General features: G+C 44.2%; 1 protein-coding gene and 1 pseudogene across 8 annotated transcripts in view; both read right to left on the bottom strand.

Annotated features, from left to right (window-relative positions):
* Window positions 1-12,534, bottom strand: LOC142775266 (uncharacterized; annotated as a pseudogene).
* LOC119161443 (uncharacterized) overlaps window positions 9,608-15,966 on the bottom strand; it is a 21,050-nt gene continuing 14,691 nt past the window's right edge. For 6 of the 8 annotated variants that reach the window (XM_075879278.1, XM_075879276.1, XM_075879277.1 and 3 more), the window contains one exon: window positions 9,608-15,216. In XM_075879278.1, the coding sequence (XP_075735393.1) occupies window positions 15,161-15,216 (56 nt within the window). In that variant the 3' untranslated portion in view covers window positions 9,608-15,160. The remainder of the gene's footprint in view (window positions 15,217-15,966) is intronic. The other 2 variants (XR_012887351.1, XM_075879275.1) reach the window with 2 other exon arrangements.

Consider the following 15,966-nt stretch of genomic DNA (forward strand, 5'->3'; position numbering starts at 1 on the left):
TTACGCTTTCAATTTTTCTGCCTGCCTGCAATCTGTTGAGGCATGAAACCAAACTTTGTCCAAGTTTCTGTTAAGGAAACAGACGTGCCAGTTAAGACGTACTCTGCAAAACATGAAGAGGATTTTTTTTCCACAGGGCTCAGAATAAAACCCGAATAAAGTGACATCAGGCAAGATCTGGAACAATGCAGCGCATACACCTTGCTTATGTGCCACGCTCTCTATGATAGCTAGGAAATAATGTTCGAGCTGTTGAATGTAGTTGAAGGCTTCTTCCAAAGGTACGACTAGGTCACCAAAAAGCCTACCGGGCACGTGGTATGCTTTGAGCATCTGAAAGTATTGATGACTTTTGGTGACATTGCCAGATTCAATTTTTCAATAGCGCAGCACAATCGCAACCTTGCGTTTGCTTCTCCAGAAAAATTTTGATCAGGTAATCAACAACGTAATACGTAGAAGAGTCGTTCATTAGATTCGAATAAATGTTTGAAGCCAGTTCTGATATTTCTTCCAAATGAGGAAAGTTGTCATGATGTACAGGTTCCACATAGACCGCAAAGGATTTGTCTTCCGGGGAAAAGTTAGAGAGTTCCTTTAGAAAAGTATTGTTATCTTCTTCTACAATACCTCCAGCAGATAATTTAAATAGCCTCTTGATCATGATGTGCTTGAGCCCAGTGGTGAATTGCAGCACATTTGGGTTGACGTTGCAGCCACGCATCTGCCTAAGAGTTCCAAAGATGTTTTAAAGTGGATCCTGTTGCAGGCGGCGCGTCATCAAGAAAGAAAAGTCAAAAATTGTTGAAATGTCTTCTCATAGCATTAGAACACCCATATTGGTAATTTGCCAACTTTTGTTTGTATGCGGCTGCCTTCTTCCATCGAATTTCCACTGTGCGATCCAAGGGATTTTAGAGAGGAACTCGGTTATTTCAGTGTTCCCTTTGCGTATGGAATACTGCAACTTCTGTTCAGTTTTCTTGGACTTCGAGCTTTTGAGGCAATCAAAAATATTTATCAATTTTCACGCAGAAGTATGCCGTTGCTTCAGGAAGTTGGCGGGCGTATACCAAGGCCATGATGGCAACACACACTGACGCACTCAGCACCTCTGTAGCTCGTTTTACCTTCATGTTACTGAAAGCTTTTTTGAAAAATGTGTCTTTCTGCTAGTTTAATTCGGTGCAAATCGTAATCTTATCTCCTGCTTTGAGTGATATAGTTGCACAATATATTTGTATGACCAATATATAATTTCTGCGCCAATTGTCAGACTATGCGCCTGCAGGTTATTTCTCGTGGTCTTAATGAAATGTGGCACATCAAAATCCAATAAATTTGCTCCCCATTAGCCATAAAAAAGGGTTTCTCAGCTGTTACAACCAATTGGTTTGCAACACTTACGTTGGTAGCCCCTTAGTCACATACTACAGCTTTCACAATATATCCAGCATTCTTAAGCTCTTTGATCAGTTTTAGGGGGGTATTTTTAATCACAGAAGGTGATGCCGAAGTATGGCCAACAGTGTAAGCAATCGGCTCTACATACTTTCTAGATACCGGAGAGAACAAAAACCAATGCGCGGCCATCTATTTAAAACGTACTTTCGCTGCCATTGTCGGTAAACCCATGTACAATATTTTGGGCAGCATTATAAGACAGGTTTTTCTTAAGCATGATTTCGTTGAATATGAACGTGAAAACGCGACCTCGCCTATTCAAAAAATTTGCTTTCGACGCTATGGCCTGCAATATGCCAGACATGATCCCTGGAGTCATTTTAACGCTTGACAGCCACCTCCGTAATTATCGCTGAGAGGGCAAAGTAATATGTTTTGATAAGAAGGGGTATGCCTTTGGGCCATGAAAATTTAACAGTAAAACAGATTTCTTGAGCCATAGAGGAAAACGTCTGCCCTTAGCTTTTGAGTTGGCATGCGTGGCTATTAAAGTGTATACATCTCCTGTCACAAAAGGTCGCAGTGTCTTCAGGTCATCTGATGCAGTTCGGGGCATCTGCTCATGCTGCTTTTTCGGGCGCTTTATTGTTTTCCTCTACTTGGATAGTTTTACTTGAAGACACCTGATGATATCGGACCGTCGTTGGGCCGTCCTCTGGGCAGCAGTCCTTAAGAGTGGACCTGTAAAAAGAAAAAAAAAACGTCCGTAAAACAGATGAACGAAAACCTGAAACGTTTACCTCGCGCATCACGGCTAGCTTCACTCATCGTAGCTATAAATGAACCCTGCCAAATTTGTAAGAGTAGACTCCGCAAACGATGCTTTCGACTATTAAAGAATCGTAGGCCAAAACTGAATGTCCATGTCGCTAGTCTTGGTACAGGGGCATCATCCGGGCCAAGGCATGCGTCTGAAAATTAACGATTTCGGAGGAACGTTTACAACACTTGGTACACCTTCATATGCTTGGGGATAAAAGAGAATAAGACGAGAAGCACCCGTTACATGTGTATAGCCAAAAACCGTCTTGTTCGTTTCCGCAGGGCTGATTTGCAACGTTTAGCAATTCGCTTACAAGAGTCTGCTGGGCCAGGATGGTTACCAGAGCAATCTTCTAGCTGCGACACGGCAAGGCATTGCTGATCCAGTGTTTGTGCAAATTATTGGTGCTTGTAGAGTGCTGTTTCGCCTTTAAAAATATGTCACGAACTGGAGCGTACACTCTCTAACGAAACACACGAGAAATGTGCGGTGCAGACGCGGTGAAGGAGGAACACGAAGTTTAACAAACATGGAACGACCTCTCAATTTATACATGTATAAACAGGTTCGGTCTGGTTCCGTCGCCTCTGTGCTCTAGCTGTAATGAACCTGAAAAGCTTGATTATTATCTTCTAACATGCCACTCTTTAAAAAATCAAAGAAAAAGTTCTTCGAAATTTAATTTGAAAAAACTAGGTTTTTCACTTAGTGCTCTGAACATTCGGTCCTTTGGGGCTGCCTCATTGAAATTTAGTGACAAGAACGTCTGTGGGGCCATCTGCGAATGCCTGTGTGACCAAGATTACCCTGCGGAGCCATTGATCATCTCTCTTTCCTAACCAAGCTTAAATTCATTATTTCATTCCTACACTACATCAATTTATCCTACTAAAGAATTGTGTATTACGAATCATTTTAATTTATTCGAAAAATCCTATTATCTTTCTTTTTTCAGTCAACTTTTTTCATTGTACAAAAATTGTCTCGTCATGTGAAAAACAAAGTAATTATTTCTCCTTAACTTCCATAGTCCTACATTGTTCACTTGCATTTACCACAGGCTTTTTGGCCCATCCCACTTAGTGGGTAAGAGGCGGAAAAGAGGAACACGCAAGCAAGAGCTTTATGCCAACATCAACATCATGCCCACTGCCTTACAGCTATGTTCTAAAGGCGTTCTGGTTTCTGAGGCACCTCACAATTTGTGCATTGTTTAGAAATCCTGGGTATGAATGGTTTCATGTTTTACAGCGAGCCTTAACTAAGTCACTTGTTCACAAATTATGCCGCATTACTCGCTTTAACTATTTTTGCAGTAAAGGTGTCATATCTAGTGACCTAATGCGCCAAAAATTCGTATTCGACATTTAATCTCTGCTGTGTCAGTGAATTCGCGTTTTTTTAATTTGAGATAGTTATTTTCGAAATAAATGCTATTAATGTCATATACGAACCTTGATATTTAGGTCAATACTTATTCACAAATTATTATACTTATAATTTTATAAAGCCTCAGGGCCAGACAATAGTATCAAGTACCTGGAATCACGTGGAATTTTGAAGAACTTTATGCCGGCATTCTGGGTGGTCTTTCCATTGTTGCCGCACCATACAACGCAGCAGTAGTTGCCGTACGACATCGCTCAACCTTATGGCGCGTACTTGTTGAACAGAAAAGGTGTAGAAACTTAAATATATTCGCGAATTTTCACGTGGCTAGACACAGAATGCGTGTTGGCCCATCGCACTGATTTTGTACTTCACAAACTACGGCGACGTAATGTTGGCCGATCTTCTTATTTATATGGGTGTCTATTTATCGCAATGCTATTACTAGACTAGATGCCTTTTGTGCTTCTTCACAAGTAGGTTGCCTTATTATGGTACAAAATTACAAAGTTTGCATGCGAGCAAAATATAAGGCTTCATGTTTGTGTAACTGTTTACAGTACGGCGAAACACCGCAAATGGAGTGCGCGCATAGCAAGTTGCAAAGAACGCGCTCAGTTGTGCGATTTCCATTTTTTTTTTCTCTGACAAATTTATTTCCACTTTGTTGTATATATCAATCGCGTTACATTTTTTCTATCGTCGGCATACCGCCTTCAGTTAGCTCCACTGTTTTTTTTTTTTTTTCTAACACCTACTTCAATCATCAAGATGGGTCGCCAACCCGTGTAATATTAGAGCTGACACGTCCCATCTCTAGCACCAAAGCAGAGCTGACCCAGAACTAAAAAGCTTGGCGCTTACAACTACTGACAAACACCCAAATTTCGGCAAAACGGGTTAACGATATTGCGTTAAAATACACCATACCGCCGAAGAATGCTACCGCTATTCGGCCTAAAATAAGGAGAGAAATATCTATGCGCAACGCTCGCAGGCGCCGCGCAATCGGAATTTAGGAGGAGTGAACTACGTGTTCGGGTTGTTTTTTTTTTTTTACATTTTGATGTTTTAGGAGGCAACGTCAACCTCCTCACCCAATATGTTCGCCAGCGCAGCGTAGAGGAGAAGCTGAGAGAAGGATGTCACGCTGTCTCTATTGGCTGTTACATATGACGCCACGATGTCACACGCTCCTGTGGCCAATTACAGTATACGTCGTGACCGTTTGGATGTGATGGGTTTGAACTTCACCTAGTGACGGTTAGCCAGGCCCGACTCCTACGTCTGAGCGAAGCTTGGTGTTGCACGGCAGTGTACTTTTCGTGTCTCGTGTGGTCGCGGGCTGACGAGGAGCTAACTTGCTTTACACGACCGGTACTTCAGTATCGCTCGCTTCACTTCGCTGCTTGCAATACAGAACCGTGTGGAATTCACTGTGAATTGTTATAATGCGCGCGTCTGTTTTTCTGTGAGCAAGATGTGTTTGCGGCATCGGTCATCGTACGCTTGTTTTGACCGCCGATGGAGTCGCCCGCAGTCATTATTTTATTTGCCGATTATTGCTGCCCTGAGTATATACCTTCTCTCAGTGCGATGAATCAAGAAAGACGAGTGCAGAGCTTGGTGTGTGGGGAGCTTTTTGTGATTTCAATGCGTGTGTTGTGCCAGGGATAATTCATGCTCGGGAGCCATCCTGTGAGTATTACAACATTAGTGCGCCCACAGTGGCTGATTGAAAGTTCCGTTGGGAGAAAAAACAACGACAATAGAACAGGGGGGTTGCAAAATTTAATCTGCTCGTTGATCTTGTGTGTACTATTTTTTTTAATTGTTTCACCTTTTCTGGTCGTTATGGCGGGAAACAGCTGGGGGCACAGGCTATTTCGCCACCCCCGCGTTAAAAGCGTGCTTTTACATTTCGGGGCTTTTTAGTTACATTTGTAGTTGCTTTCTTTGGGGGGGGGGGGGGCGTTAACTGTGCCTCTATGGAGAGAGGTGAATAATTCCGGTCATTTTATTTTAGCCGTATAAGTTCTTTTTTTAATTCTATAACGCCCCCTTCTCTCTAGCGGTACATTACATATGTCAAGGAGAAAATTAAACCTCGCACCAGCTCGCGCTGAGGTTATCGACATTTGCTGCCCGGAAGGCGTCAGGAATTTTGACGCAGCTGTGCTTAACCTCACGGCCGGATGTGGCCGGCGGTCGGGTGGGCTGGAAATTTTCAAGAACATTACTTGCCTGTGTGCAAAATTGTCGAAGATGGGAATGTGAAGTGCCGGTTCGCTTGGTGTCAGTTCAGGGATTTCGCCGGTATGGCGGCATTGAGGCTCTAGCTGTATTTGCACACTATCTCAAAACTGCTCGCTTACGCAGCTGACGGCTTTCGCCCTTCCTCAGTACTGCACAATCAGTTACTTTTTATTCCTTTTCTTTTCTTTCAGCTTCATGCTCCCTTGCTCGGTCTAAAAAAGTAGTCGCGTCGTAGCGTCTCCTGCGCAGGAATGATATTTAAAGGCGGTCAGATTGAGGGTTCTTCATTATGATGTTCCACCATCTTAGCTCTCGCATGTGATTTTCGTGAATACCGTATATAGTTGTATGACGTTATGCGCGTGAAGGTTATAGTTTGCTAGAGATAATTTTATCTGCGCGGAAGTCTTAGGCATGCACCGTAATCGGCGAAGTGTTGCGTTTGTACTAATATATCTGGCAGCATTTCCCTGCATTCCTTCTATTCCCTCGTCAGAGGCCACTGCACGGAACTGTAATTGCAATTTGTAGAGGCTTCTTCGTCTACATAACGCTTTGGTTATCTTACGCTGCGGTTATCTACATTACGCTTTGGTTATTTATGTCTAGTATACCATGTTACAGATGGAGGCAGTGGCTAGGCCTAGTAATCTCACATGGATTTAATGCCAACGCATTGACGTTAGCGTAGGATGCTGGTTTGTCGTAAGAAGGTCGTGATGTTAACCAGCATTTTTGTTCCACAAAATAGTTTACAACATGTGTTCTTGTTATTACACCTGATTCATTGGTTTGAAGGTTCTCGATTGTTGGGATCGCTTTTTTGGCTGACGTGGAAGCTCTCATGCACACTGAAGCGCGCATGACAAATTTTACTTTAAATAAACTTCTCACTACGTGCGTGTGACACAGGTACAAGCTGTGTGAGCTTAGTTCAATGTAAATTATTTTGCTTTGCTTACCTTTTCTTGTAACAGGTTGTCACTGGTCCCGTTAATTCAGGAGGCGATCGCCGTGCTAATTCCAAGGGCCGGAGTATCGGCCCGCCGAACCGCACCACGAAAGCGTGGTCAATTTAGAAGTGGTCCTATTTGGCGCGCCAGCGGACGCCAGCTGTGGCCCAAAGAACAAGTCAGAGCCGATAGTTGATAAACAAAACAAAATTATATTCTCAGTTATGGCAGATCAAAACGATACACAAGCATGTACACTCGACAATGTCACCAATCAAACAATGTACTACACAGTACAATCAGCCACACTCGAAACAACGGACACAGACAACAATACGCACTACAATGCAGTCGCATGCATCGAACGACCAAGACACTTAAAGACTAAAGAGTTAGAAAACTTATTCAGACCAAAGATCTTGGAACAAAAGTCTGAATAATACTCTTCCGAGAATCACTTACTCAAAGTCCAGCGTTGTTGTCGTTCCGCTGCCCCCGAAGTTTCTCTTCCAGAAAACCTCGCGTCTTCAATTGGCTGCTATCCAAGCTTCAAACTTCTTCGCCGGAAACACGTCGGCTTCACACACGCAGCTGTTGCCACGCGTCTTCGCTCGATAGCGGTAGACACACACTCTTGCCTGTAGCTCGAGTCTTCACCCCTCAGGTGGAAATCCTCTTCTTCTCCTCCTTTGTCACGGAAGACAAAAGGCTTCGCGCACAAGGCGGAACACCCTACGCACTCTGGCGCATACTTTCTTCTTCTCCTGCTTTGTCAATAAGGACAAAACCTTCACCGACAGACGTGGCGGAATACCCCACGCACACTGGCGCTAACTTCCTTCTTCTCCTGATCTCCCATCTCGGCTGCTCGATTAAATACCTTCCGCGCGAGATTCCAGAAAGTTCTCATCATTTCGTCGGCGCGATACGCAGCGAAGGCTGGGGAAAGGGCGAGACGGTACGAGGGCCGTCCGCGATGGATGACGCAACCCTGCATCACCACGCCCCTTTCCATCGGGAAGGTTCTAGGGCTTGCTCGGCCGCCGATGCGAGGAGGTTTCGTCGGCGCACGTACGCTTCCCAGGGGAGAAATACGCGTGCCCGGAGAATCTTTGGATCCTTGTTTCTTGTTTTATCGTTGACCTCTCGGCGCTTCGTCGCGAGAATTTGGCGGCGCGCTCTTTTTTACACAGGTCTAAACATGGGTACCGCTGAAGCCGGAAAGCGAATACTGGGTCAGCGTTACGCAGGTGATCCAAGCCTAACATGGGAGCAATGATGTATGTGGAGGCGCCGTAACCATGTCAACCAATGTTTTTTTTTAGCAAAGAACTATTTATGCTGTATCATCATTGAAAAGATTACTTTTCTTGTCTAAGCTATTTAAGCGAAACATCGTGAGCCATTATTTCACGTTTACTTTTTATGGTTGCGCCGCCTAACAGACGGCAGGACGAGCCTGGGCCGCGTAGGGCGGCCATTCCCCACTCTTTACGGTTACTATGTTACTCCATGACTCAACTATGGGAGATCGCTAAGCCGTCCCACAAAAAGCCTCACACAAAAAAGTCTGTACGCTTGTATAGGGGGTGGTGGTAAAAAAAGTGGGTAACGATTTAGAGTGCTTCGTACTCTACTATGGGAGAGCATAAAGCCGTCCTGTGGGCCTTAATGCCACACTAAAAAGAGACGGAAACTTCGCCATCCAATAGTGATGGTGGCGTTCCTTCAGCTTTGAGCAGTGCTTTGAGCTTCAGCTTTCAGCAGAAGGGGTGACCGAGCTTGTCGTTGGCGTGATCGAGCATGTTGGGGTCTTGCAAAGCGAAACCGGTGCCGCTGGCGTCGGCGGTTTTTTTCTGCTAACTCTGCATTACAAGACAGCGATTTGCCAGCAAAGTTAGCAGTACGGCTTCTTTTTGTTTCCTGCGTACGAGAATCATAGAAGTCCAGACCACCAGATCGTGTATGTGGCGTTTGCGAGCCGCGACAACAACCGGGTGACAGCGCATCTATCCTGCATTTGGCGGCGCGGGGCGCGTCCTGTGCGAACAACGCTGTTTCGGCAGCAGAATTTCGCTCGCTGTAAAAGCGGATGGCTCAGTGTGAACTAGGGCTTACTGCGCATGCGCGACGGCTGGCCCAAGCACTGCTAGAATGCATTGCAACACGCCTCCGGGTCTACGTAAATGGCTGGCTAAGACGCCTCTCTCCTAACACACTATCAGCAATCATGTAAGGGCGTCGGGGAACAAACTTCTGCAGGTGCGCGATGAACCCACGTGCTCCCACGGGGCCTGGCAATCAACCCGCGTGGCGTGCTTCAACAAGAGTTCGGGACGAGCAACACCAATCGAGACTACAGTCAATTCATAGTGTGCTCCACTCGCAAGGTGGCGTTAGCATCAGTCATGGCGCACGTGATGAACGGAACTTTGAGTGGACCCATGCGCTGCTTCGCAAGCATGGTTTCTTTTAGTGGAAAGTGGTCTAATTAAGGCTTATTACGTGATATCCGAGACTTGGAAAAGGTGGTACACATTGATGAATTAGTGCTTGAGTGGTTGTGCAGAAGGTTATTTAAGTGGAATTTTACAAGAAACTCATGTCACGAAATACTTATCCATGTTCGTCTCTTAAACTCAAATAAGTGTCTCAGGTTATGCCGCATACACTTGCGATAACAGTGGCAGAATTTTTTTTTCATCGTCGTTTTTCTGAGAACTCTGCAAAGTGTAAAGCAACGCAAGATGGTGGGAGCTGAAAAAGACGAGAAATGCAGGGATCGAGTGTTTGATGACATATTTTATTGATTGACTATTCCTTCGGTAGTTATCATAATTTTTTGTGTGGTTTTCAAGATTTTGAACTGTTTATTCACGTATTTCTTAGAACCTACGCGTCACCCGCTGTAAAGTGCCGTCTTCATGCCCTAATATATCTAATTATATGACACCAGGGCTCGGTGGTTGTCAGAGCTCTGGCAGTGAACTGTGTGAATGGTTCTTGAGGAACTAGAAAATAACAATGCTCACGTGCAGTTCCAGCAGCTTATCCTTGCAGGCATGGGCGAAAATAATTTCGGCGTAGTTATGAGGCTTCGGCAAACTTTTATGATATTATTTCAAGGTGTTCAATAATTAGACGTATAAGGTATTCAAATGTAATGAAGCATTCTCTTGACGAGTGCAAAAACTTGCTTTTGAATGTTTTAAACGCAAGGATATCCATGATTGCTATCGTGCTAGTTTTGCAGCATTTACACGTGTTAACCGGGTAACGATGAATAGTGGCATCGAAATTCACGAGATTTCTCTTCACAGCTACTAATTCCTGGTGTTTTATTTATTGGGCATGGCAACATTTTTTGCTATATACTCATGGGGCAATCAGAAATCATTCTTTTCGATCTCTTGAGGTGACAGCAAAGCGAAATAAATAATTATTACACGTGACACTGAGTCTGTTTCAGTCATGTTGCGTCTCACTCTGTCTTGCTGTCATCAATACAGACAACATAATTATAGAAATATAGCGAACACGTTGCAACTTGCAACACGTTCATTAAATATCAATAATTTTGTTCTACATCCTACTTTTTGATTACGCATTTCCAGCTCGAGCCGAGTTTGTCGTATTGCCTGGCGGAAAGCGCCAGACGTCAATAAGGCAGTGGCTGAATTCGCAAAGAATTCACCTGAAGCTCATCGCGCTGCTGGATGGCAGGCGTGCTTCTATCACGCATCCAACGTTAGCCGCCTATGTTGTGCCAATGTATATATTGTTTATGTTCGTTCTTCCTGATCGCCCGTTAACGGCTCGTGGATAAAAAAAACGATGTGCTTCCGGCTGTGGCATCCGCCTCTGCAGATGGCGATTCCAGATAGGCGTTATTATACTCTGACCTTTAGCCCTCTTTCTCATGCATGCGTACGAGGGAAAGGGCACAATTTCGAACAATCTGAGCTTTTCCCGTAGTCATTAAGCTTATTTGGCACTCTCGGTAAGTGGTGGATATCTAATGGGGGGGGGGGGGAGGCGATCGCCCTTCCCAGTAAAGAAGTCTGTGTCAGCACCTCCCTCTCACTTCTGAGCTTGTATAGTCTACAGACTATCATCAATTAGGACAAAAAAGTGAAACGATTGTGCTTTGAATGGGTTCAAGCTGGTAAAAACAAAAAAGTCATGACCACATCCCCTCTCCGAAACCCGGTTGAAGATGTTGAAAAGTGCCTCTTATGGATAAAGTATAAATTTTCTTAACTGTTCAAATGACATACGAGATGAATTGCTTTAAAATATATATCGCTGAAGCTTTCCAGTGAAGCTAAAACTTGTCCCCACGGTGTTAATCACTGCGTTCATACCGACAGTACAAAAACTTTTTTAATTATTTATTTGTTTAAACAAATGCCTTTAATTCAGCCATATTCAGCGTGCAAACGTACAATAATGAAGGGAAGGGCATAAATTAGCACGTGATAACAAGTTGTTTAAAGATACAAATTATACAGATATAATATCCTGATTTCACTTTTGGCTAATTTCACTTACAAGAACAAAAGCAAAAGTGCGCCAGGTGAAAAACACTGCAATCAAAGTACCTATATGTCCTGGACGTGATAGAAATTGAGATCGTTAAATACACTGCCAAGAGAGATATCATGAAAAAGCATAATGTGCAAAAAGTAACCATTCATTACTACCACGAGAATGGCATCGTACTTGTCGAAGTTGATGCTGGTGGAGATTTTCGAAGGGAGGGTGTCCTCATCGGTGGGAAGAGAGGGTGGCACATAGGGTGCCTCCTTTGCTTGCCTTCGGGGGCCCAAGTTAAGCACAAGCTCGTTTATGCAGTCCTTGCGATGTGGTTCTCTGCCGGCATATGAAAAATCCGCGGGGCCGGTCACCCTCGTCTCCGGTACTGTCCCCCTCATCCGCCGCCAGCGTCCGGGTTGGGGCAGACGCGGACGTCTCTTCCTCATGCCGGGGATCGTCCGAGGCCACTGTGCTTGCACCACTATCGTTGTCAGCCGCACCATTGTTGTTCGAGCCAGAGCTGGCAGTACCATTGCTGTTGCCCCAGCTGGACTCTGCCGGTGCACCATAGGACTGCCCTCCCGCGCCCTTATCACCCCTCTCTGTTCGCCGCCGTATCGCCACCCTTTCTCTCTTTCATAAATTTTTTCATTCTTCTCTCAATGCAGCTCCTTACATCCTCCCCCCGACATACATCTCACACCGCACAAGCCATCCACTTCAAGTGTCCCGTTATCGTAACAGAACTGCCGCTTTTTCCGCTTCTTTTTTTCCCCGCGCCGTCAAGGATTGGAACGACCTTCCTTGCTCCATTGCTTCCACCACCTGCCCATCATCCTTCGCGACAAATCTTACAAATCACCTATGCTGCAAAACTAACGTGTTCAAATGTTCTCTTTTCCTGTGTATCCACCCCTTATGTAATACCCCCGAGTGGGGTCCTTAAGGAAATAAAAATGAATGAATGAATGAATCTGTTGTGGTGGTTGTCGTTCCTTCCCAGTCATTGCTCGACTGTTCAACACCTGGCCACCTTGCAGCCAGTGCTCCTCGACCCATGACTGTCTTTTCCATGCCATGGCCTGGGACAAAGCCGAAGCCGCCGGCAGTGTAGTCAGTCAGAGCCTCAGTCATTTCAGTCTCACTTCCCGCTTCAGACCGTGTCACTCCCATGATGACGGTCTCCTGCGATTCTCGATTGACGAAGCAGCTGTGTCGTTGGTTCCTTGATAACTTCCAACACGTGTTGAACCTCGGCCCTTACTTCTGTCCTAGTAGCCGTGATCAGGCGTGCTCAGAGTATCGCGAACAATCACCGATTCAATGCCGTAAGACTAGGGCGCAAACAGGTTCGATATCTCAGCGTCGTCGTCTTCCTTCTAGCTGCTCGGAGCAGCAAGCACGTGCATCAGTCTTCGTTTGCTTCGTCCTTATGCGCAACGATATACAACAATGTGTAGAAGTCATCTAGTCAGCCATACACAAACTCGAAATTACGTCACCTAAACTAAGTAAACAAAAAGTTACGGGAGTTGATCGTCCTGCCGCGGTGGTCTAGTGGCTACGTTACTCTGCGGCTGATCCGCAGGTCGCGGGATCGAGTCCCAGCTGCGGTGGCTGCATTTCCGATGTAGGCGGAAATGCATGCCTCTGTGCTCAGGCTTGCGTGCACGTTAAAGAACTCCAAATGGTCAAATTTCCGGAGCCCTCCACTGCAGCGTCTCTCATAATCATACGTGGTTTTGGAACGTAAATCCCACAAATTAATCAAATCAACGGGAGTCAATTGTCATGTAAATAAGGAAGGATAAAATCAAATTATACAGCAAAAACCATCTATTGATGTTCATCACTCGAAAACATAAATGTAGGACTTATTATTACGAACTTCCATTTATCGTAAATAATGCCAGAGTAACACAGTACAACAAGAAGGAAGACGAACACAAGTGTCAGCAGACAACTGCTTTCATTGAAGGTAGGACCTGAAGCATATTTATCCATATGCAGCATAGACACCACGTTTCGAGGAATAATGGAACGTCGACAATAGAAAATTGCGCAGTCACTTTGATACCTTATGTTTGCTATGCTCCACCAAACCTTGTAACATTGTGCCTTTGCAGCTTGCGATTGCATGTACATGTAAATTTAAGGCCTCGTTTTCTTCTTAGGAAACAATATAAATAAAAACTACCAGACAATAATGCCAGAGAAAGAATAGGGGATGCCATTATAAGTCATTGTAATGTCAATGTGAAGAAATAAAAGTGGACGAAACAAATTAGTCCCACGTTCAATTCCTGCCTCTGGCAACTTCTCTTATCGTCCTTTTTTATTTGTTCACATTTACATTCCAATAACTACTAATGACATCCCACACACTTTCCCTGGCATTATTTAGCTCGAATTAATATGCACATACCTGTGATTCTCCCTCCAATAAAATCAGTCATGTAATCGTGCCAGTGTTTGCCTTTCTTCCTCTAATCATGGCATTGCGAGCTTGTGCCACTCGACCAACAGATTGAAGTTGGCTGAGTGTTACCCAAAGATCACAATGACAGAACTTCTGATCAGAGAAGCGACATGGCATTGGACACTAATCTATGGTGATTTAATGTTTTTTATCATTGTGTAAAGGCAGCACCTCTCTGTAACAGTATTATGGAAAGAGGAATATCTAAATGTGTCAGAGTTGCAAAAGTATTCAGCTAGCGTTTTATTATGATTACAGGATATACAGGACTTAGAGAAGGTGACGCACATTGATGAACGTGTGCTAAAGTGGTTCTGCAGAGGGTTATGTAAGTGCAATTTGACAAGAAACCCATCCGAGAAATTATTAGGTTCAGTAGGCATTCTGACCCACCACATTTAACAAAAGAGTACACATCCTATCTTATATTTCTATTCTTCAATCATGACTTGAACCAGAGACCATTCATTCTTAAGCCAAAAATCAATTTTGCCACATTTATATGCCGAGAGCTGTGCGTGCGTGCTCTCAGCGCTATTGATATATCATGGTACTGAAGAAGTATGTTATCTTCCAATGGCATGAATGTCAAACTGCTGTACTAGGGCAAACCGCCCCCAAACCCGACAGTAATAGCGAAGAAATAATGAGGAATATAATACAGAGAGAAAAGTGATACATGTCAGGTAATATATTAAAGAAATTTTCGAGAAGATCAAGTTGATGTAATACGAGACTGTTTTTTTTTTCTTTTTTGCCGTATATTTTTGGCAGTTATCCATGCGCAGGGTTTTCCATTAGGAGGAAAAAGCATGTCTCCCCATACCTCCCCCCCCCCTCTTTTCAGTTGGTCGAGTCCGAAAGAAAATAAGCTTGACATTGAAAGCAATAAAAAAAACGCCAGGCCTGCGTGGGAGGCACAGCACACTGCCACAGTGAAAGCTAGAAGAGCAGCTTTTTAGAGCCTTTTCAAAACACTCATTGGGTAACTACTGCAAGCACACTTGCTTGATACCCACTAGGAAATTATAATAACACTCCCCAAAAGGCTAGGACGATGATGCGTCAGTCGTGGCTGGCTCTCGAGCAGAGAAGAGGCCAGCAATTTTCTGTTTTTCTCCAGATTGAGAGCCACTCTTGCTGTCGACCCACTACGTGTGGGTGGCAATATACACTGCGCTGCGTTATCTTGCAAATGTGTGAGCCATACCTGCTACTGCATGCCAAATGAACGATGAAATGCACTACTACACGCTTTTTTGAACACAACTTTAGCAGATGTATTCAGAAACATAATTATCAAAAGTGCTGAAAGCCCGCTTATGAAACTGTGTGCATGGCCCATGAAATGCTCCACTTGGCTCCTTTCTGTATGTCTGAAACAGAAGTAGAAAAAAAGAACTATTGTAGCAGCAGCAATGCTCAGAGTTTAAACCACTATGGTGCCTACTACGTACATCACCTGTGTTCACACCACTATTTCATGAATCGCAAAAGCAGACGGTCTTTCTGGACAAGAACTGATCACATGCAGAACAAGCAGCATTATGCTACGAAGACCTATTGCTATAGTAGGCAAGAACTCAACGTTAAGCACACTATATTTCAACTGCAAAAAAATTCATAGACTAGCATAACAAATTCCATTTAAGTAGTGCCATAGTGTAGCTGTTACTTTTTCTGTAACTACTAACACCATGAAGAGTTACGCGGGGTGAACAAAATAAATTTGCATTATATTACGAAATCTTACACAAGACAAAGTACTGTAGACCACTGCAAAGGCCTACGAGCCAGGCTACATACTGTAATGGCACCTTTGGAGCAAGAAACAGGAGCTGTGGATAAGAGGATCAAGACTTCGTTCTCGTTTCCGTAGCCTCAACCGATCCAACACTCTGGCACTGCGCGTGATAGAGTGCTGGATGGGTAAATTCCGCCTTATTATTAACATCATGATGGAAGTATTAGCCTGATGAAGACAATAAATAATGCATCAACACAAACGGTGAGCATTAAGTTAAGAATCAAGGCTTGCATCTAGATTTTTTTTAAATCCAATAAACACCACACGACAGTTGTACATCTCATTACGGCAGGAGCTAACATGAAGATAGGTGGTTGAA

The sequence above is a fragment of the Rhipicephalus microplus genome, chromosome X (genome assembly GCF_043290135.1).
Source record: "Rhipicephalus microplus isolate Deutch F79 chromosome X, USDA_Rmic, whole genome shotgun sequence".
NCBI lineage: Eukaryota > Metazoa > Arthropoda > Arachnida > Ixodida > Ixodidae > Rhipicephalus > Rhipicephalus microplus.